Source organism: Salvelinus sp. IW2-2015, linkage group LG23 (genome assembly GCF_002910315.2).
Source record: "Salvelinus sp. IW2-2015 linkage group LG23, ASM291031v2, whole genome shotgun sequence".
In the NCBI taxonomy this organism is placed as follows: domain Eukaryota; kingdom Metazoa; phylum Chordata; class Actinopteri; order Salmoniformes; family Salmonidae; genus Salvelinus; species Salvelinus sp. IW2-2015.
In genome coordinates, this window is record NC_036863.1 from 10788621 (window position 1) to 10811714 (window position 23094).

The 23094-nt window shown below is 43.1% G+C and overlaps 1 protein-coding gene across 1 annotated transcript in view; it reads right to left on the reverse strand.

The window, feature by feature from the left end:
* Positions 1-23094, reverse strand: part of LOC111950486 (glutamate receptor ionotropic, kainate 4-like) — a 75145-nt gene that overhangs the window by 3356 nt on the left and 48695 nt on the right. Inside the window, exons 10-13 of the mRNA XM_070434352.1 lie at positions 17102-17209; positions 11999-12202; positions 7135-7248; positions 2099-2208 (exon numbers count right to left, since the gene is read on the reverse strand). Coding sequence (XP_070290453.1) covers positions 2099-2208; positions 7135-7248; positions 11999-12202; positions 17102-17209 — 536 coding nt within the window. The remainder of the gene's footprint in view (positions 1-2098; positions 2209-7134; positions 7249-11998; positions 12203-17101; positions 17210-23094) is intronic.

The following is a 23094-nucleotide window of genomic DNA, read 5'->3' on the forward strand; positions in this document are numbered from 1 at the left end:
ACCAGACAGGTCGCAAAATGTGGTGTGGAAAGTAGACAGCAGCTTCAGAATAGAGCACTTGTTGCACTTCCACAGCACTGCCAGTACAGATGTGGTCAAATATTTTGGCACCCTTGCACTTTACAATGGAGTGGAATGGTACAGAATGTTCTGTTTTTTATTTCCTTTTCAAAACTGGTTGAATAACAATTTTTACCCTGTAGGCAACTGTTATTTACCACAGTTGAGATAAATTACAGAGTAAACGAGAATCATTGCCTCTAACCAAATGAATTAGAATTTTGAATAATTTAGTCCAGCCCATTTTTGACATTAAAAATCTCAATTTCAGTTTAGATACATTTTTGTGTGTGTCCTGTGTAGTTGTAAATCAAACAAATATATGTGTCAACACCCAATGTTTTTTCAATTTCAACCTATTTTAGAATAAATAGTGAATCATGCAAGGGTGCCAGTATATATATATATAGAGTTGAAGTCGGAAGTTTACAGACACTTTAGCCAAATACATTTAAACTCAGTTTTTCACAATTCCTGACATTTAATCCTCGTAAAAATTCCCTGTCTTAGGTCAGTTAGGATCACCACTTTATTTTAAGAATGTGAAATTTCAGAATAATAGTAGAGTGAATGATTTATTTCAGCTTTTATATCTTTCATCACATTCCCAGTGGGTCAGAAGTTTACATACACTCAATTAGTATTTGGTAGCATTGCTTTTAAATTGGGTCAAACGTTTTGGGTAGCCTTCCACAAGATTCCCACAATAAGTTGGGTGAATTTTGTCCCATTCCTCCTGACAGAGCTGGTGTAACTAAGTCAGGTTTGTAGGCCTCCTTGCTCGCATACGCTTTTTCAGTTCTGTCCACACATTTTCTGTAGGATTGAGGTCAGGGCTTTGTGAAGGACTCTCCAATACCTTGACTTTGTTGTCCTTAAGCCATTTTGCCATAACTTTGGAAGACCCATTTGTGACCAAGCTTTAACTTCCTGACTGATGAGATGTTGCTTCAATATATCCACAATTTTCCTTCCTCATGAAGCCATCTATTTTGTGAAGTGCACCAGTCCCTCCTGCAGCAAAGCACCCCCACAACATGATGCAGCCACCTCTGTGCTTCACGGTTGGGATGGTGTTCTGCGGCTTGCAAGCCTGCCCCTTTTTCCTCCAAACATAACGATGGCCAAACAGTTCTATTTTTGTTTCATCAGACCAGAGGACATTTCTCCAAAAAAGTACAATCTTTGTCCCCATGTGAAGTTGCAAAACGTAGTCTGGCTTTTTTATGGCGGTTTTGTGGCTTCTTCCTTGCTGAGCGGACTTTCAGGTTATGTCGAAATAGGACTCGTTTTACTGTGGATATAGATACTTTTGTACCCGTTTCCTCCAGCATCTTCACAAGGTCCTTTGCTGTTGTTCTGGGATTGATTTGCCCTTTTCGAACCAAAGTACGTTCATCTCTAGGAGACAGAACGCGTCTCCTTCCTGAGCGGTATGACGGCTGCGTGGTCCCATAGTGTTTATACTTGCGTACTGTTCTTTGTACAGATGAACGTGGTACCTTCAGGCGTTTGGAAATTGCTTCTAAGGATGAACCAGACTTGTGGAGGTCTACAATTATTTTCTGAGGTCTTGGCTGATTTCTTTAGATTTTCCCATGATGTCAAGCAATGAGGCACTGAGTTTGAAGGTAGGCCTTGAAATACATCCAGAGGTACACCTCCAATTGACTCAAATGATGTCAATTAGCCTATCATAAGCTTCTAAAGCCATCACATCATTTTCTGGAATTTTCCAATCAGTTTAAAAGGCACAGTCAACTTAGTGTATGTAAACTTCTGATCCACTGGAATTGTGATACAGTGAATTATAAGTGAAATAATCTGCCTGTAAACAATTGTTGGAAAAATTACTTGTGTCATGCACAAAGTAGATGTCGGTACCGACTTGCCAAAACTATAGTTTGTTAACAAGACATTTGTGAAGTGGTTGAAAAAATATTTTTAATGAATCCAACCTAAGTGTATGTAAACTTCCCGACTTCAACTGTACAGTATGACCGCATCTGTAGGTGTCAGTGTTGAGCTGCACATTTACCTGGCCACCAGGAAGAGCACACAGCTGACGATCAGGTAGGCCAGCAGCATGAAGAGCCATACGCCTGGAGAGAAGGGGTCTAGGAAGGACCAGTAGCCTGGTCGACGTGTCTAAAGAAGCAAGAACATAAATAATTTAGCTTGGACAGTACCTACGTTCACTATGTTTTCACTTCGCCCATCTATTGTTTTGAAGCCAGACTGATAAGCAGAGTGAAACAAATAGTGAAAGTAGTGTTCAGTCTGGATCCACCAGGCTATAAAGCAATTCCATGGAGATTCAACAGTTGCCAGGATAGTTCTATTCACTCATTGATATGGTTGATGAGAAACAATGAATTGGGGTACACTCAAAGTTTCAGCATAGTCATATATTACATTTATGAGTCAGTCCGTTATGATCTAGCCACCAACCTGGAGACCCCAATTGTCACCAACCCTGGTCCTGGAGTGCTTCAGGGTGTGCAGAGTTGTGTTCCACCCCAGAACTCTTACACTGGATTCACCCAATCAAGGTCTTGAGAATTAGTTGATGATTCAAAGCTGGTGTGTTAGCACTAGGCTAGAAGAAAAGGCTGCACTACCTGTAGGCTCTCCAGGATGCTCCGGGTAGAAGTTTCCCATACAGTATATGCAATATGATCTAGGACAGGGATTCCCAAACTTTTTCACTCGGCCCTCTTCCAGCAATGAGGAACATCGTCACGTCTATTTCCATGGGCACAAGCACTGTTCAAGAATTGTGTACAATTTTGCAGGTTTAAAGCGTATTTCCTGCAATTCTATACATTTTGTCATGTATAAGGTGACCAAAGAAATTGCAACAATATCTATGGGCAAAAAAAAAAAACTAAATTGAAAAACGTTAGCTGACATGGGCTAGTTGATCTGGACATTTCTGAAAAGTTATAAATAGCTCTCTAAGGTATGCAATGACTAACATGACAAGAGGAACTGATGATGCACTACCCAATTTTGAAATTGCACCTTATGCATTCTACTATTACAAGAAGAGTAAAAAAATAAATATTATATACATACATACAGTGCATTCGGAAAGTATTAAGACCCCTTGACTTGTTCCACATTTTGTTATGCTACAGCCTTATTCTAAAATTGATTAAATAGTTTCCCCCCCTCATCAATCTACACACAATACCCCATAATGACTAAGCAAAAACAGGTTTGTCGAAATTCTTTGGGGGGAAAAAAGTTAAATGAAATATTACATTTACATAAGTATTCAGACCCTTTACTCAGTACTTTGTTGAAGCACCTTTGGCAGCAATTACAGCCTTGAGTCTTCTTGGGTATGACGCTACAAGCTTGGCACACCTGTATTTGGGGAGTTTCTTCCATTATTCTGTGCAGATCCTCTCAAGCTCTGTCAGGTTGGATTGGGAGCGACGCTGCTCAGCTATTTTCAGGTCTCTCCAGAGATGTTCGATTGGGTTCAAGTCCGGACACTGGCAGGGCCACTCGAAGACATTCAGAGACTTGTCCCAAAGCCACTCCTGCGTTGTCTTTGCTGTGTGCTTAGGGTCGTTGCCCTGTTGGAAGGTGAACCTTCGCCCCAGCCTGAGGTCCTAAGCACTCTGGAGCAGGTTTTCATCAAGGATCTCCCTGTACTTTTCTCTGTTCATCTTTCCCTTGATCCTGACTTGTCTCCCAGTTCCTGCTGCTGAAAAACATCCCCACAGCATGATGCTGCCACCTCCATGTTTCACCGTAGGGATGGTGCCTACGGTTTCCTCCAGACATTCAGGCCAAAGAGTTCAATCTTGGTTTCATCAGACCAGAGAATCTTGTTTCTCATGGTCTGAGAGTCCTTTAGTGCCTCCAAGCAGGCTGTCATGTGCCTTTTGCTAAAGAGTGGCTTCAGTCTGGTCACTCTACCATAAAGGCCTGGTTGGTGGAGTGCTGCAGAGATGGTTGTCCTTCTGGAAGATTATCCCATCACCACAGGGGAACTATGGAGCTCTGTCTGAGTTTTTATTTTTTATTTATTTCACCTTTATTTAACCAGGTAGGCAAGTTGAGAACAAGTTCTCATTTACAATTGCGACCTGGCCAAGATAAAGCAAAGCAGTTCGACACATACAACAACACAGAGTTACACATGGAGGAAAACAAACATACAGTCAATAATACAGTAGAAAAATAAGTCTATTTACAATGTGAGCAAATGAGGTGAGATAAGGGAGGTAAAGGCAAAAAAAAAGCCCATGGTGGCGAAGTAAATACAATATAGCAAGTAAAAACACTGGAATGGTAGATTTGCAGTGGAAGAATGTGCAAAGTAGAGATAGAAATAATGGGGTGCAAAGGAGCAAAATAAATAAATAAATACAGTAGGGGGAGAGGTAGTTGTTTGGGCTAAATTATAGATGGGCTATGTACAGGTGCAGTAATCTGTGAGCTGCTCTGACAGCTGGTGCTTAAAGCTAGTGAGGGAGATAAGTGTTTCCAGTTTCAGAGATTTTTGTAGTTCATTATAGTCATTGGCAGCAGAGAACTGGAAGGAGAGGCGGCCAAAGGAAGAATTGGTTTTGGGGGTAACCAGAGAGATATACCTGCTGGAGCGTGTGCTACAGGTGGTGGCTGCTATGGTGACCAGCGAGGTGAGATAAGGGGGGACTTTACCTAGCAGGGTCTTGTAGATGACCTGGAGCCAGTGGGTTTGGCGACGAGTATGAAGCGAGGGCCAGCCAACGAGAGCGTACAGGTCGCAGTGGTGGGTAGTATATGGGGCTTTGGTGACAAAACGGATGGCACTGTGATAGACTGCATCCAATTTATTGAGTAGGGTATTGGAGGCTATTTTGTAAATGACATCGCCGAAGTCGAGGATTGGTAGGATGGTCAGTTTTAGAAGTGTATGTTTGGCGGCATGAGTGAAGGATGAGCGAAGGATGCTTTGTTGCGAAATAGGAAGCCAATTCTAGATTTAACTTTAGATTGGAGATGTTTGATGTGAGTCTGGAAGGAGAGTTTACAGTCTAACCAGACACCTAGGTATTGGTAGTTGTCCACATATTCTAAGTCAGAACCGTCCAGAGTAGTGATGTTGGATGGGCGCGCAGGTGCAGGCAGCGATCGGTTGAAGAGCATGCATTTAGTTTTACTTGTATTTAAGAGCAATTGGAGGCCACGGAAGGAGAGTTGTATCGCATTGAAGCTCGTCTGGAGGGTTGTTAACAGTGTCCAAAGAAGGGCCAGAAGTATACAGAATGGTGTCGTCTGCGTAAAGGTGGATCAGAGACTCACCAGCAGCAAGAGCGACATCATTGATGTATACAGAGAAGAGAGTCGGTCCAAGAATTGAACCCTGTGGCACCCCCATAGAGACTGCCAGAGGCCCGGACAACAGGCCCTCCGATTTGACACACTGAACTCTATCAGAGAAGTAGTTGGTGAACCAGGCGAGGTAATCATTTGAGAAACCAAGGCTATCGAGTCTGCCGATGAGGTGATTGACAGAGTCGAAAGCCTTGGCCAGGTCAATGAATATGGCTGCACAGTATTGTTTCTTATCGATGGCGGTTAAGATATCGTTTAGGACCTTGAGCATGGCTGAGGTGCACCCATGACCAGCTCTGAAACCAGATTGCATAGCGGAGAAGGTATGGTGGGATTCGAAATGGTCGGTAATCTGTTTGTTGACTTGGCTTTCGAAGACCTTAGAAAGGCAGGGTAGGATAGATATTGGTCTGTAGCAGTTTGGGTCAAGAGTGTCCCCCCCCTTTGAAGAGGGGTATGACCGTAGCTGCTTTCCAATCTTTGCGAATCTCAGACGACACGAAAGAGAGGTTGAACAGGCTAGTAATAGGGGTGGCAACAATTTCGGCAGATAATTTTAGAAAGAAAGGGCCCAGATTGTCTAGCCCGACTGATTTGTAGGGGTCCAGATTTTGCAGCTCTTTCAGAACATCAGCTGACTGGATTTGGGAGAAGGAGAAATGGGGAAGGCTTGGGCGAGTTGCTGTGGGGGGTGCAGTGCTGTTGACCGGGGTAGGGGTAGCCAGGTGGAAAGCATGGCCAGCCGTAGAAAAATGCTTATTGAAATTCTCAATTATAYTGGATTTATCYGTGGTGACAGWGTTTCCTAMCCTCAGTGCAGTGGGCAGCTGGGAGGAGGTGCTCTTATTCTCCATGGACTTTACAGTGTCCCAGAACTTTTTTGAGTTTGTGCTGCAGGAAGCAAATTTATGCTTGAAGAAGCAGAACCATCAGGTTCTTGGTCACCTCTCTTACCAAGGCCCTTCTCCCCCGATTGTTCAGTTTGGCCGGGCGGCCAGCTCTAGGAAGAGTCTTGGTGGTTCCAGACTTCTTTAATTTAAGAATGATGGAGGCCACTGTGTTCTTGGGGACCTTCAATGCTGCAGACATTTCCCCTTCCCCAGATCTGTGCCTCGAAACAATCCTGTCTCGGAGCTCAACGGACAATTATTTCGACCTCATGGCTTGGTTTTTGGTCTGACATGCACTGTTAACTGTGGGACCTTATTTAGACAGATGTGTGCCTTTCGAAATCATGTCCAATCAATTGAATTTATCACAGGTGGACTTTTAATCAAGTTGTAGGAACATCTTAAGGATGATCAATGGGGGCGGCAGGTAGCCGTGTGATTGGAGCGTTGGGCTAATAACCGAAAGGTTGCTGGATCGAATCCCTGAGCTGACAATATAAAAATCTGTCATTCTGCACCTGAACAAGGCAGTTAATCCATTGGTCCCCGGTAGACCATCATTGTAAATAAGAATTTGTTCTTAACTGACTTGCCTAGTTAAATACAGGTTAAATTTTAAAAAAATCTATGGAAACAGGATGCACCTGAGCTCAATTTTGAGTCTCAAATACTGAGACTTTTTTTGCAGCTGATCCTAGAACTGATCTAGGATCAGCTGCAAAAAAACTGACCGAAGATCAGAGTCTAGGGGCAACTTCATTCTATATTTCCTCCTGGACTAAAGTTGGTTACCATTGTTTAACGTGTTCTCTAAGCATGGTTGTGTGTTTGTGTGTGTGTCTCTCACCATGTGTGCTGTGTACATGATGCTGATGCCCAGGGTCATGAAGGGTTTGGAGAAGTCAATGACCTTCTCTCTCTCTGAGGTGATGGTGAGCCCCGCTACAGCCAGGTCAGCTTTCTGGAAGAGATAACATTTAGCCTACTGCAGTGTTAGCCTACTGCAGTTAGCGACAGGTAAATATGGCAAACTGGTCCTGTGTGGCTCAGTTAGTGGCACATGAAACATCAGGATTGTGGGTTCAATTCCTGCTGGGGCCCCCCCACACAGAAAAATTCAGCATGCACCACTAAATCGCTTTGGAAAAAAGTGTGTAGGTTATTCAAAATCCAGGCCTCAAGAATCTAAGTAGAGCCGGTGATCTTTGCTCCCTGGTAAGTTAATTTATGTCATTAATTGGCCAAAGAATTAATGTATTTGGTGACCTAATTCTGAATTACTCCCTAATTACAGGGGACAGATGAAAACCAGGGTCATGTTCATTCGGCATCAAGTGAAAGAAAACAGACTGAAACAGGGAGAGACTACCTATAGTTGTCCAAAAAGCAACTTTCATTTTTATTTTCTGTTGCAAAATGATTTCCATTGCATGCTCTAATAAAACACAACCCAGCAGTGTAGTGGACCTTGAGGCATGGTTTATATTTAAAAACATTTCAAAATGTTTCTACTGCTACTTGGACTGACGTCAAAATCTTATAAAACAACCCATTCATCGATGAAGAGGGGTCAAACAAAGTTTCCTTGGCTCATTCTTAAAACCATTCAAATAAATAAAGCCAAAGCAATTATCAGGTTCATCATCATAACCACCATGACCATCTATTACATTCCTGTGGCAGCATTATACAAGTGCCAAATAGAACACATACAGTATATACATAATCTGTGTCCCAAATGGAACCTCATTCCCTATCTACAGTTGAAGTCGGAAGTTTACATACTCCTTAGCCAAAAACATTTAAATTCAGTTTTTCACAATTCCTGACATTTAATCCTAGTAATAATTCTCTGTCTTATGTCAGTTAGGATCACCACTTCATTTTAAGAATGTGAAATGTCAATAATAGTAGAGAGAATTATTTATTTCAGCTTTTATTTCTTTCATCACATTCCCAGTGGGTCAGAAGTTTACATACACTCAATTAGTATTTGGTAGCATTGCCTTTAAATTGTTTAACTTGGGTCAAAATGTTTCAGGTAGCCTTCCACAAGCGTCCCACAATAAGTTGGGTGAATTTTGGCCCATTCCACCTGACAGAGCTGGTGTAACTGAGTCAGGTTTGTAGGCCTCCTTGCTCACACACGCTTTTTCAGTTCTGCCGACAAATTTTCTGTATGATTGAGGTCAGGGCTTTGTGATGGCCACTCCAATACCATGACTTTGTCGTTCTTAAGCCATTTTGCTACAACTTTGGAAGTATGATTGGGGTCATTGTCTATTTGGAAGACCCATTTAAGATTAAGCTTTAACTTCCTGACTTATGTCTTGAGATGTTGTTTCAATATATCCACATAATATTTCTTCCACATGATGCCATCTATTTTGTGAAGTGCACCAATCCCTCCTGCAGCAAAGCACCCCCACAACATGATGCTGCCACCCCCGTGCTTCACGGTTGGGATGGTGTTCTTCGGCTTGTAAGCCTCCCCCTTTTTCCTCCAAACTCCAAACTAATGATGGTCATGACGGCAAAACAGTTCTATTTTTGTTTCATCAGACCAGAGGACATTTCTCCAAAAAGTATGATCTTTGTCCCCATGTGCAGTTGCAAACCGTATTCTGGCTTTTTTTATGGCGGTTTTGGAGCAGTGACTTCTTCCTTGCTGAGCGGCCTTTCAGGTTATGTTGATATAGGACTCATTTTACTGTGGATATAGATACTTTTGTACCCGTTTCCTCCAGCATCTTCACAAGGTCCTTTGCTGTTGTTCTGGGATTGATTTGTACTTTTCGCACCAAAGTACGTTCATCTCTAGGAGACAGATGCGTCTCCTTCCTGAGGGGTATGACGGCTGCGTAGTCCCATGGTGTTTATACTTGCGTACTGTTGTTTGTACAGATGAACGTGGTACCTTCAGGCGTTTGGAAATTGCTCCCAAGGATGAACCAGACTTGTGGAGGTCCACAAATTTTTTTCTGAGATCTTGGCTGATTTCTTTAGATTTTCCCATGATGTCAAGCAAAGAGGAACTGAGTTTGAAGGTAGGCCTTGAAATACATCCACAGGTACACCTCCAAATGACTCAAATGATGTCAATTAGCCTATCAGAAGCTTCTAAAGCCATGACGTCATTTTCTGGAATTTTCCAAGCTGTTTAAAAGGCACAGCCAACTTAGTGTATGTAAACTTCTGACCCACTGGGATTGTGATACAGTGAATTATAAGTGAAATAATCTGTCTGTAAACAATTGTTGAAAAAAATACTTGTGTCATGCACAAAGTAGATGTCCTATCCGACTTGCCAAAACTATAGTTTGTTAACAAGAAATTTGTGGAGTGTTTGAAAAACGAGTTTCAATGAATCCAACCTAAGTGTATGTAAACTTCCAACTTCAAATGTAGTGCAGTACTTTTTACCAGGGCCCCATAAGTGCCATTTGGGGCGTAGCCATACTGTTACCCTAGTGCAGTTTCCATTAGGCAGTAAAAATTCCCATGGCCTTCCTTTGGAATGGATCACAATTGACAGCACACACACATCACAGTGGGTAGCAAATGAAAGTGCAAAGCAGTGACCCCCATAGATCTTAGTATCAGACCTGGGTTCAAATACAATTTTTAATCTTTCATATACTTTGAGAGTTTGCTCTAGCCTGCCTAGTGATCATATATGGGCAGGGTTTACAGTTTTGGGGCTATTCTATTGGTTCCATTGCACCAGGCAAACTCATTCAAGCAAAGATAAAGCGTTTGAAATACTTTGAAATAGTATTTGAACCCAGGTCTGCTCAGTAAAGGATGTGTCCATAAAGGCTCCAGTGATATTACAGAGACCTGGGCCAATAAGTGGAGAGATTGAGGCAGAGGACAAAGTCCTACTGACGTCCCCCGTCCTTCTCTCCTTTATCCTCCGTCACCTCCTCAAATCTGAATGTTCCCTCAACTCTGAAATTTTCCTCAAATTGAATTTCTCTACAAAAATTGGAAGGAGCGGTGGACGGTATCAACTATATACTGCAATGTATACATTGCCTTCATAAAGTATTCATACCCCTTGACTTATTACAGCCTTATTTCAAAATGGATTACATTGGGTCTTTTCTCACCAACCTACACACACGCACAATACCCCATAATGACTTAGTGAAAACATGTTTAGACATTTTTGCAAATTTGTGGAAAATTAAATACAGAAATATCTAATTTACATAAGTATTAACACCCGAGTCAATACTTTGTAGAAGCACCTTTGGTGGCAATTACAGCTTTGAGCCATCTTGGTTATGTCTGTATCTGCTTTGGGGATTTTCTTCTTTAAGTTAGATGGGGAGCGGTGGTGAACAGCAATCTTCAAGTCTTTCCACAGATTTTCAATGGGAATTCAAGTCTGGGCTTTCAGATTCTTGTTCTGACGCCATTGCACCATTGCTTTGGCTGTATGCTTGGGGTGATTGTCCTGTTGGAACGTAAATCTTTGCCCCCAGTCAAAGGTCGTTTGCACTCTGAAGCAGGTTCTCATTAAATATTTGCCTGTGTTTGGCTCCATTCATTGTTCCCTCTATCCTTACCAGTCTCCTAGTACATGCCGCCGAAAGACTTCCACCTAGCATGATGCTGCCACCATGCTTCACATTAGGGTTGGGGATTGGGTTCTTAGTCACCTCCCTGATCAAGGTCCTTCTTGCCCAGTTGCCCAGTTTGGTCGGTGGGCAGCTTTAGACAGTCTGGGTAGTTCCATATTTTTTCAATTTCCCAATGATAGAGACCACTGTGCACTTAGAACATGTTAACACTCTAGAAATTGTTTTATACCCTTCCCCAGATAGAATTGTGATGAAGCACATTTCTCTGAGCTCTACGGACAGTTCCTTGGACTTCATGGTATAGTTTCCACTCTGACATGCACTGTCAACTGTGGGACCTTATATAGACAGGTGTGTTTCTTTTTAAATCATGTCCAAACAATGAAATTGGCCACAGGGAACTCCAGTCAAGTTGTAGTGACATCAAGGATGGTCAAAGGAAATTGGATACACCTGAGCTCAATTTGGAGTGTCGTGGCAAAGGGCTGTGAATACTTCTGTAAACGTGATATTTCTGTATTTCATTTTCAATAAATTTGCAAACATTTCTAAAAGCATGTTTTCACTTTGTCATTATGGGGTATTGTGTGTAGATGGGTGAGAAAAACATATTGAATACATTTTGCATTCAGGCTGTGACGTGGAGTAAGTCAAAGTTTATACATACTTTCTGAAGGCTATTGTGCCTCAACAGTTAATTCACAATATCTTGATTCTTCATTCAGATTCAATTAAAAATCAAGATATCTTGTTTGGATCCTAACATGAATGTATGTTTATTTTCTGTTATCTGGAATGTTATCTTTAAAGGACAATCCCCTTCCAATTATTATTTCAGGAGGATGAGTAGTAAACATATCTTGTATAATCAGCAATAACATACCCAGCCATCACCATGTTTTGAGACGTCTTGAGACACAGGTGATGGCTGGGTATGAAACAATAACGCTACAACAGGGTTTTTACACCATTTGTCTTCTCCTACCTACAGGTGGTATAACTTGTGACTGCAGTACCTGTGACATCAAGACATCACCTTACCCTTACTATACAAACATAAGTGAATAGAGAGGGAGAAGATTTTTAGCCACAATCACACTGCAACACTCACTCAGTGCTCACCCTAGAGATGAGCTCGCCCACCATGCCCGTCCAGGTGCCGTTGGCACTGGGCACGCCGTACACGCCGTCCGCCACCAGTCGTAGATGGTAGCTGAAGTGCAGCAGCTCGGCCAGCTCTCGCAGCATGTCTACACAAAATCCTTCGTAGCGCTCGTTGCCCTCCAGGGCCTGGTATTCTGGCCTCAGCATCACGTAGGGGTTCTCCTGCATGAAGGGGCATCAGACTGGTGCAAGCTGAGATGTGTGTGTGTGTGTGTGTGTGTGTGTGTGTGTGTGTGTGTGTGTGTGTGTGTGTGTGTGTGTGTGTGTGTGTGTGTGTGTGTGTGTGTGTGGGGGGGGGGTCATTTTGGTGCATGTGTTAGCGTGAATTCGCATGCACTGGTGTGTCATCACGAAGTGCTTCCGTCATCATGAAGTGCTTCGAGAGGTTAATCAAAGACCATATCACTCCTTCCTCCCCAACACACTCAACCCTCTCCAATTCGCCTACTGCCCTGACAGATCCATGGACGATGCAATAGTATTGTACTGCACACTGCCCTTAGACACCTGGACAAAAGGAATGCATATGTGAGGACGTTGCTCATCGACTACAGCTTGGCCTTCAATACCATAGTGGTTTATAAGCTCATTACAAAGCTCAGAACCCAGGGTCAGAACTCCTCCCTATGCAACTGGGTCCTGGACTTTGACGGGCCACTCCCAGGTGGTGAAGGTAGGCAACATTACTTCCTTGACACTGATCCTCCTTGACACTGGCCCCACAAGGGTGCGTCCTCAGTCCCCTCCTGTACTCCATGTATACCCACAACTGCGTGGCCTCACACAGTTCCAACTCCATCATCAAGTTCGCTGACAGTAGGCCTGATCACCAACAATGACAAAACAGCCTACAGGGAGGAGGTAGGTACTCTGATGGCATGGTGTCAGGGAAACAACCTCTCCCTCAACGTTAGCAAAACAAAGGAGCTGATTGTGGACTTCAGAAGGAACCAGGCTGGACACGCCCCCATCCTCATCAACGGGGCCGCTGTGGAGCTGGTCAATAACTTCAAATTCCTTGGCATACACATCTCAGAGAAGCTGAAATGGTCTAACCCCACGCACCAGGTGTCGCAGGAAGGCCAAGAAGGTCATCAGGGACCCCAGCGCCCAAGCCATGTCCTGTTATCCCCGCTTTAATCATTCAGACGGGGGCAGTACAGGAACATCATGGCAAAAGCTGAAAGACTGGCCAATAGTTTCTACCCTTCAGACCATCAGGCTGCTGAATAGCCACCACTTCCCTTATGGACCCTCCCCCACCCCTCACTACTCCCCCCCATGGAAATTTACCCGCCCACACACTCAACTCTCATTTACCTTACCTGCTGCTCCCCTTATGGACGTTCTTTCTCCTGCTGCCTTCCCCCCAACCAAAACAACATTCATCACTGTCACAGTTGTTAATATGTGGATAATCTTGTGACAAAGCTTAAATTGAAATTTGTTTTTTATTTTCGTAATAAGGCTTGCTTCCCGCTTATGGCTAGAAAGAAGCTTGTTCAGGCCACTTCTCTCTGTAATTGATTATGGTGACTTGTTGTATATGCATGCAACCTCCTCCGTTTTACAAAGACTGGACTCTGTTTATCATGCATCCTTGCGCTTTATTACAAATGCCAAGTCACTCACCCATCATTGCACATTGTACCAAATGGTAGGTTGGACCTCACTTTATATGCGCAGAAAGATACAAATATGTGTTCATCTCCAAAGCCCTTTTGGGTAAACTCCCTCTTTACCTCTGTAGTCTGGTCTCCTTCACCACCAGCAGTTACCATACCCGGTCTGCTAGAAAAGACTGCCTTTTCTTAGCGCTAGGGGTCAGATTATTATATATTTTTTTCAAATAACATACCCAACGTAAACGGAAATTTTCTCTGGCCCAGATCGTAGAATATGCATATAATTTACAGATTAGGATAGAAAACACTCCAAAGTTTCCAAAACTGTCAAAATATTGTCTGTGAGAATAAGAATACTTATTCTGCAAGCGAAATCCTGAGAAAATCTAACCCGGAAGTGATATAAAAAAAATATAAAAAATAAACGTTGTTTCCTGGCCTGTCTAACCTCCATTTAAAGGGGTATCAACCAGATTCTTTTTCCAATGGCTTCCTCAGGCTGTGACCAGGCTTTAGACATAGTTTCAGGCTTTTATTTTGAAAAATGAGCGAGATGTTTCAAAAGAGGTCAGGTGTCCTCCGAATATTTCCTGCGCGCGAGAGAGGGGCACCCCATTTTCATTTTGTCTCTTAATGAATAGGTTATGTTCCGGTTGAAATATTATCGATTATGTTTGTTAAAAGACAACCTGAGGTTTGATTTTAAAAAACATTTTAAATGTTTCTACGACCATTTCGGATACTTTTTGGGATTTGTCGAACGGAACACGGCTTTTGATTTTTTATCATAACGCGCAACCCAAATGGCGTTTTTTTGTGATAAAAGTAATATTTATCGAACAAAAAGAACATTTGTTGTGTAACTGGGAGTCTCGTGAGTGGGAACACCCGAAGATTATCAAAGGTAAGCGATTAATTTGATTGCTTTTCTTACTTTCGTGACCAAGCTAGCCAAGCTAATATAAGGCTAAACTGTTATAGTATTGAAAGCTACACTCACAAAAGCTTGGATTTCCTTCGCTGTAAAATATATTTTCAAAATCTGACACGATAGGTGGATTAACAACAAGCTAAGCTGTGTTTTGGTATATTTCACTTGTGATTGCATGATTATAAATATTTTTAGGAATATTTTTGAATTTGGCGCCCTGCAATTCAGCGGTTGTTTAAGAAAGTGAACCCGTATTCGGTATCCGTAGATCAGAGAAGTCCCCAGGACATTCACAGTATTAGGCAAGACTGCCTTTTCTTGTGCACCAGACGCATGGAATAATCTACAATCCATGCTTCATCTAGATATGTTAGTGCCACTGAATGAATTTAAAATATTGATGGGAGACTGTTACAGAGAGGTGCAAATGTTTTTTTTAGGCTGGATTATATTGTTGTATGTTCTAATTATGTAACGTATTGATTGTTGTTGCCATCTTGGCCAGGTCTCCCTTGAAAAAGAGACTCGGTGTCAAAGGGCTTTTCCTGGTTAAATAAAAGGTTAAATAAAATAAAAATATATAAAAAATATAATAATTTTGTTTTGTTTTTATTTTACTCAATGGTCATGCTGCTGCTCCCCCTATGGTCATTCCACCCCACCCCCTCAACAGTCTTTAATCTGCCTCCACCCCAATGGACATTTATTTATTCATCACTGCCACAGCTGTCATTATGTATGTATTATGTATGCATTATGTATCGTGCTATTTATATTGTTGTTTTTATGACTATTTTCCTAATTTTATTTCACTTAGTCCTGCATGTTGGAGCTCGAAGTCTAATATTTTCGCTGTACCCTGCAATCATACCTGCAACCCTGTACATGTGAATATTAACACTCTGAATATGAATGTGTGTATTGTGGTTGAGTGTATTTGCATGGTTTAGACTCAGCACCAAATAATAGCTATCTTGCAAGAGGCTGATATAACCTTGTGTGTGTGTGTGTGGTGTGCATGCCTGTGTCAGAGAGAGAGAGTGGGAGTGTGTGTCTGTGAGAGAAAGAGAATGGGAGAGTGTGTGTGCGTGCATGTGCATGCCTGTGTCTGTGAGAGAGAGGGAGTGTGTGTGCGTGTGTATGCATGTTTGTGTCAGAGAGAGAGAGTGGGAGTGTATGTGCGTGTCTATGAGAGAAAGAGAATGGGAGAGTGCGTGTGCATGCCTGTGTCTGAGAGAGAGAGTGTGTGTGCGTGTGTATGCATGTCTGTGAGAGAAAGAGAATGGGAGAGTGTGGTGTGTGTGTGTGTGTGTGTGTGTGTGTGTGTGTGTGTGTGTGTGTGTGTGTGTGTGTGTGTGTGTGGTGTGTGTTGTGTGTGTGTGTGTGTGTGTGTGTGGTGTGTGTGTGTGTGTGTGTGTGTGTGTGTGTGTGTGGAGAAAGAGAGTGGGAGTGTTTGTGTATGTGTGTTAGGCTAGCCGTGCTAGTGTGATTCATAGGTCTCTCGACCATGACTCATGCCCTCCCTTGGGCCTCCTCAGTTCTTCTCTGTGTTTCATCAGTTTCTGACTAGGCTGCTTTATTAAAGCTCTGAGCCAATGTGTTCTTTCTTTCAGTTATCCTTAATAAGCCACACACAGTCGTTAATTCACAATATATTAACTCACTTCATTAGATAATGACTCAACATTTCCCACCTGTGTTCATTTGAGACTTGAGGTAACGAAGCAGCTTGCTTTAGGTTGCCTGGGATAAGCCTATGTATGTAGCCAAGACGACCAAATATCAATGCCACACACACACACACACACACACACACACACACACACACACACACACACACACACACACACACACACACACACACACACACACACACACACACACACACACACACACACACAACACTACACACACACACACACACACACACAGTGTCTACCAATTAAAAACAGTAGCTACCAACTACAGTATTCTGGCTGAATCTACAGTTGATTGAAGGGAAGAGGTTCATTTGATCATTTTTCTGTCTCCATGTAACAAAATGATGAGAAAATTCTAGTCATGCTCCGGTATTTCATACCCAGCGGACCAGGTCAAGCAAACGCAAATGAAGAAGAGACAGAGTCCATGGAGAATCAGCCTTGAGGAATTTCTATTTTTTTAAGGGCACCAATTAGGTTGTACCTCAAATAAGAAGAAACGCCAGTCTCTCATCTACTGAGGTCAACGGTGAAAGCGTCTGGAACACTTGGTATGCTTCTGCTTAATTGAGTTGGCAGATGGATTAAAAACAAGTAGAAGGAACAAGTAGTAGTGCCAAAAACAGGGTCGTGTTCACTAGGAGCGAAAGCAAACAGGCCGAAACGGTGCGGGACTACCTGAACTTGTCCAATAAGAAATGGTTGTTTTCGCTTTCCGTTGCAAAACCTTTTTCTACAGTGTGCACTAATGAATACACCCCTGCAAACGTTGAAATAGTGTGGCGAAAAAAGAAGCTACGCTCACCAAGATGGTGGTGATGGTGAGGGTGGTGTTGAAGATGGTGCCGGCCATGATGAGGAGGTTGATGTCGCTCTCCATGGACAGACCGTGCTCCGAATGCCACACACCAACCTGGGAGGGAGGGAGACAGAAAGAAAAGAGGAGATGGGTAGAGGGTTGAAGGAAAGAGATTGAGAGAAACAGGGTGGTGCTGTGCTTTCAAAACAAGGTGCATGAACAGCAAACTGAAGATGAAAACATATTCAGCAACTCAGTAGTAGAAATTGAGGTTTGTTTGAAAAATCTATATGTTATTGTTAAAACCAAAGTGTTTCGGCAAATACCTTCATCAGGATATTTCAGAGTTGCTGAAATTCTTTTCATCTTCAATGTTCTCCTCAGAAAAGAAAGTGCAGGCTCATTCAAATTGACAGCTTCCGTCTGAGTGGCCATGGTTGGATTTGAATCAGAATTGAAGATATAGTTGGCTGTCTCATAGGTTTCATTCCAAATGGCATTGTTTCTTCCCCTATTCTCTATGAAGTGCACAACTTTTGACCAGAGTAGAATGAAAAGTAGTGCACTGTTGGGGATTAAGGTGCCATTTGAGATTATAGGGTATGGCTCCATTCCATCTCACACCATGCTTTGTGCTGAGTGAGAGGGAGGTGTTACAGTAGTCTTCTATACAGTTAGGGTTGCATAATTCATGTAATTTTTCCCGAATTTCCAGGTTTTCCCAAAATCCAGGTTGGAATATTCCTGGAATCAGGAAGGAATAAGAAGGAAATCTGTGAATCCTCCAACCGGGATTTCTGAAAAACTTGTGAATGCTTGTTGAATTTTGCAACCCTACACACATAAAAAAATACTACAGGACGTACTTTAGAATTCTGCAGAATTCTAAACTACACACTGTAGTATCCCTTGATCATGTGCAGTACTTACTATATAATTCTGTATTAAACTGTAATAAAACGTAGTATATATACACTACAGACTGTATTGACATCCTAAGGAGATGATTGTGGACTACAGGAAAAGGAGGACCGAGCACGCCCCCATTCTCATCGACGGGGCTGTAGTGGAGTAGGTTGAGAGCTTCAAGTTCCTTAGTGTCCACATCAACAACAAACTAGAATGGTCCAAACACACCAAGACAGTCGTGAAGAGGGCACGACAAAGCCTATTGTCAGGATTTGGCCAGGATTGTTCAGGTTTTGGTCACTAGATGCCCCATTGTGCTTTTTTGACCCTTTTGTTTTTTCCCTTGTTCCAGTTATTATTTGCACCTGTGCCTCATTTCCCTTGAGTGTATTTAAACCCTTAGTGTTCCTCAGTTCTTTGCTCTGTGTTTGTATGTTAGCACCCAGCCCTAGCGATGCTGTGAACATTTGTTTATCCAGTTGGATTTTCTTGAGGTACTCTGGTTTTGTTCTTGATTATTTTTGATTATTCTTTTGAGGTTTGTTTTTCCCTGCTGTTCTTACCACTTTGTGGATTTTCCTTGTGTCTTGGAGGATATACATTTTTTCTCTTGGAATTACTTTTGACGTTGTGGATTTATATTTTTGCATGAAGATCTTTTCCTTTTTCCTTTATTAAATCATCGTCTCAAGTACTGCTGTGTCTGCCTCATCTTCTGGGTTCTGCCGACTATTAGTGGCTCAGTTTACTAAGTGACTGTTTCTCACACCGGAGACCCGAGTTCGTAACCGGGTCCTGACACCTATTCCTACTCAGGAAACTAAAAAGATTTGGCATGGGTCCTGAGATCCTCTAAGGTTTCTACAGCTGCAACATCGAGAGCATCCTGACTGGTTGCGTCACTGCCTGGTACGGCAATTGCTCGGCCTCTGAACGCAAGGCACTACAGAGGGTAGTGCGTACGGCCCAAAACATCACTAGGGCTAAGCTGCCTGCCATCCAGGACCTCTACACCAGGCAGTGTCAGAAGAAGGCCCTAAAATTGTGAAAGACCCCAGCCACTCCAGTCATAGATTCTCTCTACTACCGCATGGGAAGCGGTACCGGAGTGCCAAGTCTAGGACAAAAAGGCTTCTCAATAGTTTTTACCCGCAAGCCATAAGACTCCTGAACAGGTAATCAAATGGTTACCCGGACTATTTGCATTGTGTGCCCCCCCAACCCCTCTTTTTACGCTGCTGCTACTCTNTTTTCCCTTGTTCCAGTTATTATTTGCACCTGTGCCTCATTTCCCTTGAGTGTATTTAAACCCTTAGTGTTCCTCAGTTCTTTGCTCTGTGTTTGTATGTTAGCACCCAGCCCTAGCGATGCTGTGAACATTTGTTTATCCAGTTGGATTTTCTTGAGGTACTCTGGTTTTGTTCTTGATTATTTTTGATTATTCTTTTGAGGTTTGTTTTTCCCTGCTGTTCTTACCACTTTGTGGATTTTCCTTGTGTCTTGGAGGATATACATTTTTTCTCTTGGAATTACTTTTGACGTTGTGGATTTATATTTTTGCATGAAGATCTTTTCCTTTTTCCTTTATTAAATCATCGTCTCAAGTACTGCTGTGTCTGCCTCATCTTCTGGGTTCTGCCGACTATTAGTGGCTCAGTTTACTAAGTGACTGTTTCTCACACCGGAGACCCGAGTTCGTAACCGGGTCCTGACACCTATTCCTACTCAGGAAACTAAAAAGATTTGGCATGGGTCCTGAGATCCTCTAAGGTTTCTACAGCTGCAACATCGAGAGCATCCTGACTGGTTGCGTCACTGCCTGGTACGGCAATTGCTCGGCCTCTGAACGCAAGGCACTACAGAGGGTAGTGCGTACGGCCCAAAACATCACTAGGGCTAAGCTGCCTGCCATCCAGGACCTCTACACCAGGCAGTGTCAGAAGAAGGCCCTAAAATTGTGAAAGACCCCAGCCACTCCAGTCATAGATTCTCTCTACTACCGCATGGGAAGCGGTACCGGAGTGCCAAGTCTAGGACAAAAAGGCTTCTCAATAGTTTTTACCCGCAAGCCATAAGACTCCTGAACAGGTAATCAAATGGTTACCCGGACTATTTGCATTGTGTGCCCCCCCAACCCCTCTTTTTACGCTGCTGCTACTCTGTTTATCATATATGCAAAGTCACTTTAACAATACATTCATGTACCTACTACCTCAATTGGGCCGACCAACCAGTGCTCCCGCACATTGGCTAACCGGGCTATCTGCATTGTGTCCCGCCACCCACCACCCCCTCTTTTACGATACTGCTACTCTCTGTTCATCATATTTGCATAGTCACTTTAACCATATCTACATGTACATACTACCTCAATCAGCCCGACTAACCGGTGTCTGTATGTAGCCTCCCTACTTTTATAGCCTCGCTGCCTGTCTTTTTACTGTTGTTTTATTTCTTTACTTAGCTAATACACGCTCTAACCAATAGTGCAAAAAATGTAAGTAAGCATTTCACTGTAAGGTCTACACCTGTTGTTTTCGGCGCACGTGACAAACTTTGATTTGATATTTAATTTGCATATACCACATCCATTCCCCTCCCCCATATCCCAATTTCAAATCAAATCAGGCTTTATTTGACAAATGAAAATAAAAAAGTACAAATATTTACTACACAACAAACAAGATAAAAAAGGAAAAGCTAAACATTTGTGTTTTAAGATATCTTTTAAATAAACGTTTCCTTCTCAATGTCAGCTGCGTTTATTTTCAGCAAACTTATCATGTGTAAATATTTGTATGAACATAACAAGATGCAACAACTGAGACATAAACTGAACAAGTTCCACAGACATGTGACCAACAGAAATGGAATAATGTGTCCCTGAACAAAGGGGGGGTCAAAATAAAAAGTAACAGTCAGTATATGGTGTAGCCACCAGCTGCACTTAGTACTGCAGTTCATCTCCTCCTGATGGGGTGCACAAGATTTGCCAGTTCTTTCCGTGAGATGTTACCCCACTCTTCCACCAAGGCACCTGCAAGTTCCAGAACATTTCTGGGGGGAATGGACCTAGCCCTCACCCTCCGATCCAACAGGTCCCAGACGTGCTCAATGAGATTGAGATCCGGGCTCTTCGCTGGCCATGGCAGAACACTGACATTCCTGTCTTGCAGGAAATCACTCACAGAACGAGCAGTATGGCTGGTGGCATTGTCATGCTGGAGGGTCATGTCAGGATGAGCCTGCAGGAAGGGTACCACATGAGGGAGGAGGATGTCTTCCCTGTAATGCACAGCGTTGACATTGCCTGCAATGACAACAAGCTCAGTCCGATGATGCTGTGACACCTCCCCAGACCAGACCACCTCCAAATCGATCTCGCTCCAGAGTACAGGCCTTGGTGTCACGCTCATTCCTTCGACGATAAACGCGAATCCGACCATCACCCCTGGTGAAACAAAACCGCGACTCGTCAGTGAAGAGCACTTTTTGCCAGTCCTGTCTGGTCCAGCGACGGTGGGTTTGTGCCCATAGGCGATGTTGTTGCCGGTGATGTCTGGTGAGGACCTGCCTTACAACAGGCCTACAAGCCCTCAGTCCAGCCTCTCTCAGTCGATTGCGGACAGTCTGAGCACTGATGGAGGGATTGTGCGTTCCTAGTATAACTCGGGTAGTTGTTGTTGCTATCCTGTACCTTTCCCGCAGGTGTGATGTTCAGCTGTACCGATCCTGTGCAGGTGTTGTTACACATGGTCTGCCACTGTGAGGATGATCAGCTGTCCGTCCTGTCTCCCTGTAGTGCTGTCGTAGGTGTCTCACAGTTTGGACATTGCAATTTATTGCCCTGGCCACATCTGCAGTCCTCATGCCTCCTTGCAGCATGCCTAAGGCACGTTCACGCAGATGAGCAGAGACCCTGGGCATCTTTCTTTTGGTGTTTTTTAGAGTCAGTAGAAAGGCCTCTTTAGTGTCCTAAATTTTCATAACTGTGACCTTAATTGTCTACCGTCTGTAAACTGTTAGTGTCTTAACGACTGTTCCACAGGTGAATGTTCATTAATTGTTGGGAATTGCATGGGAAACAGTGTTTAAACACTTTACAATGAAGATCTGTGAAGTTATTTGGATTTTTACGAATTATCTTTGAAAGACAGTGTCCTGAAAAAGGACATTTCTTTTTTTGCTGAGTTTATGTCCAGTTTCAGCACCCCTCAGGTTCTCTGGCAGGCTATTCCAGTGGCTGGGGGCATAATAACTAAAGGCTGTCTCTCCATGCCTCTAGGTCCAAGGCTTTGGGATGGTTAAAAGGCCAGTGGCAGAGGACCTGAGGGACCTACTGGGTATATAACTTAAAAGCATGTCTGACATGTATTGCGGTGTACAATCGTGGATTGATTTAAAAACCAATAGTGCAGAGACCTTAAAACCAGTGTAATGTGTGCGCTCCGTCTGGTCTTGGTCAGTACCCGTGCTGCAGCATTCTGTATGTTTTGCAGTTAACCAATGCCTTTCTTGGGTAGACCAGACAGGAGAGCATTACAGTAGTCAAGCCTGCTTGTAATAAAAGCATGGATGAGTCTGTATCAGCCTGAGAGAGAAACGGCCGCACCTTGTCAATGTTCCTCAGGTGGTAAAAAGCTATTTTGATCACATTGCTAATGGGTGATTCAAAATTTTGTTTAGAATCTAAAATAACACCTAGGTTTGTTACCTAGTGTTTTATCTTTATTGCCCGTGAATTAAAATGTGCGACTAGATTCTCTCTCTGAGCTTTGGCTCCAACAATAAGTACCTCGGTCTTGTCTTAATTTTTTGGGGTATTTTAACCCCTTTTTTCTCCCCAATTTCAATCATGTCTTATCACTGCAACTCGAGTCATGTGTCCCCCGAAACATGACCCTCCAAACCACACTTCTTAACAGGGAAGGCAGCCACACCAATGTGTCGGAGGAAACACTGTTCAACTGACAACCTTGTGGCAGGCACCCGGCCTGCCACAAGGAGTCGCTAGAGAGCAATAAGCCCCCCGGCCAAACTCTCCCGTAACCCGGACGACGCTGGGCCAGTTGTGCGCTGCCCTATGGGAC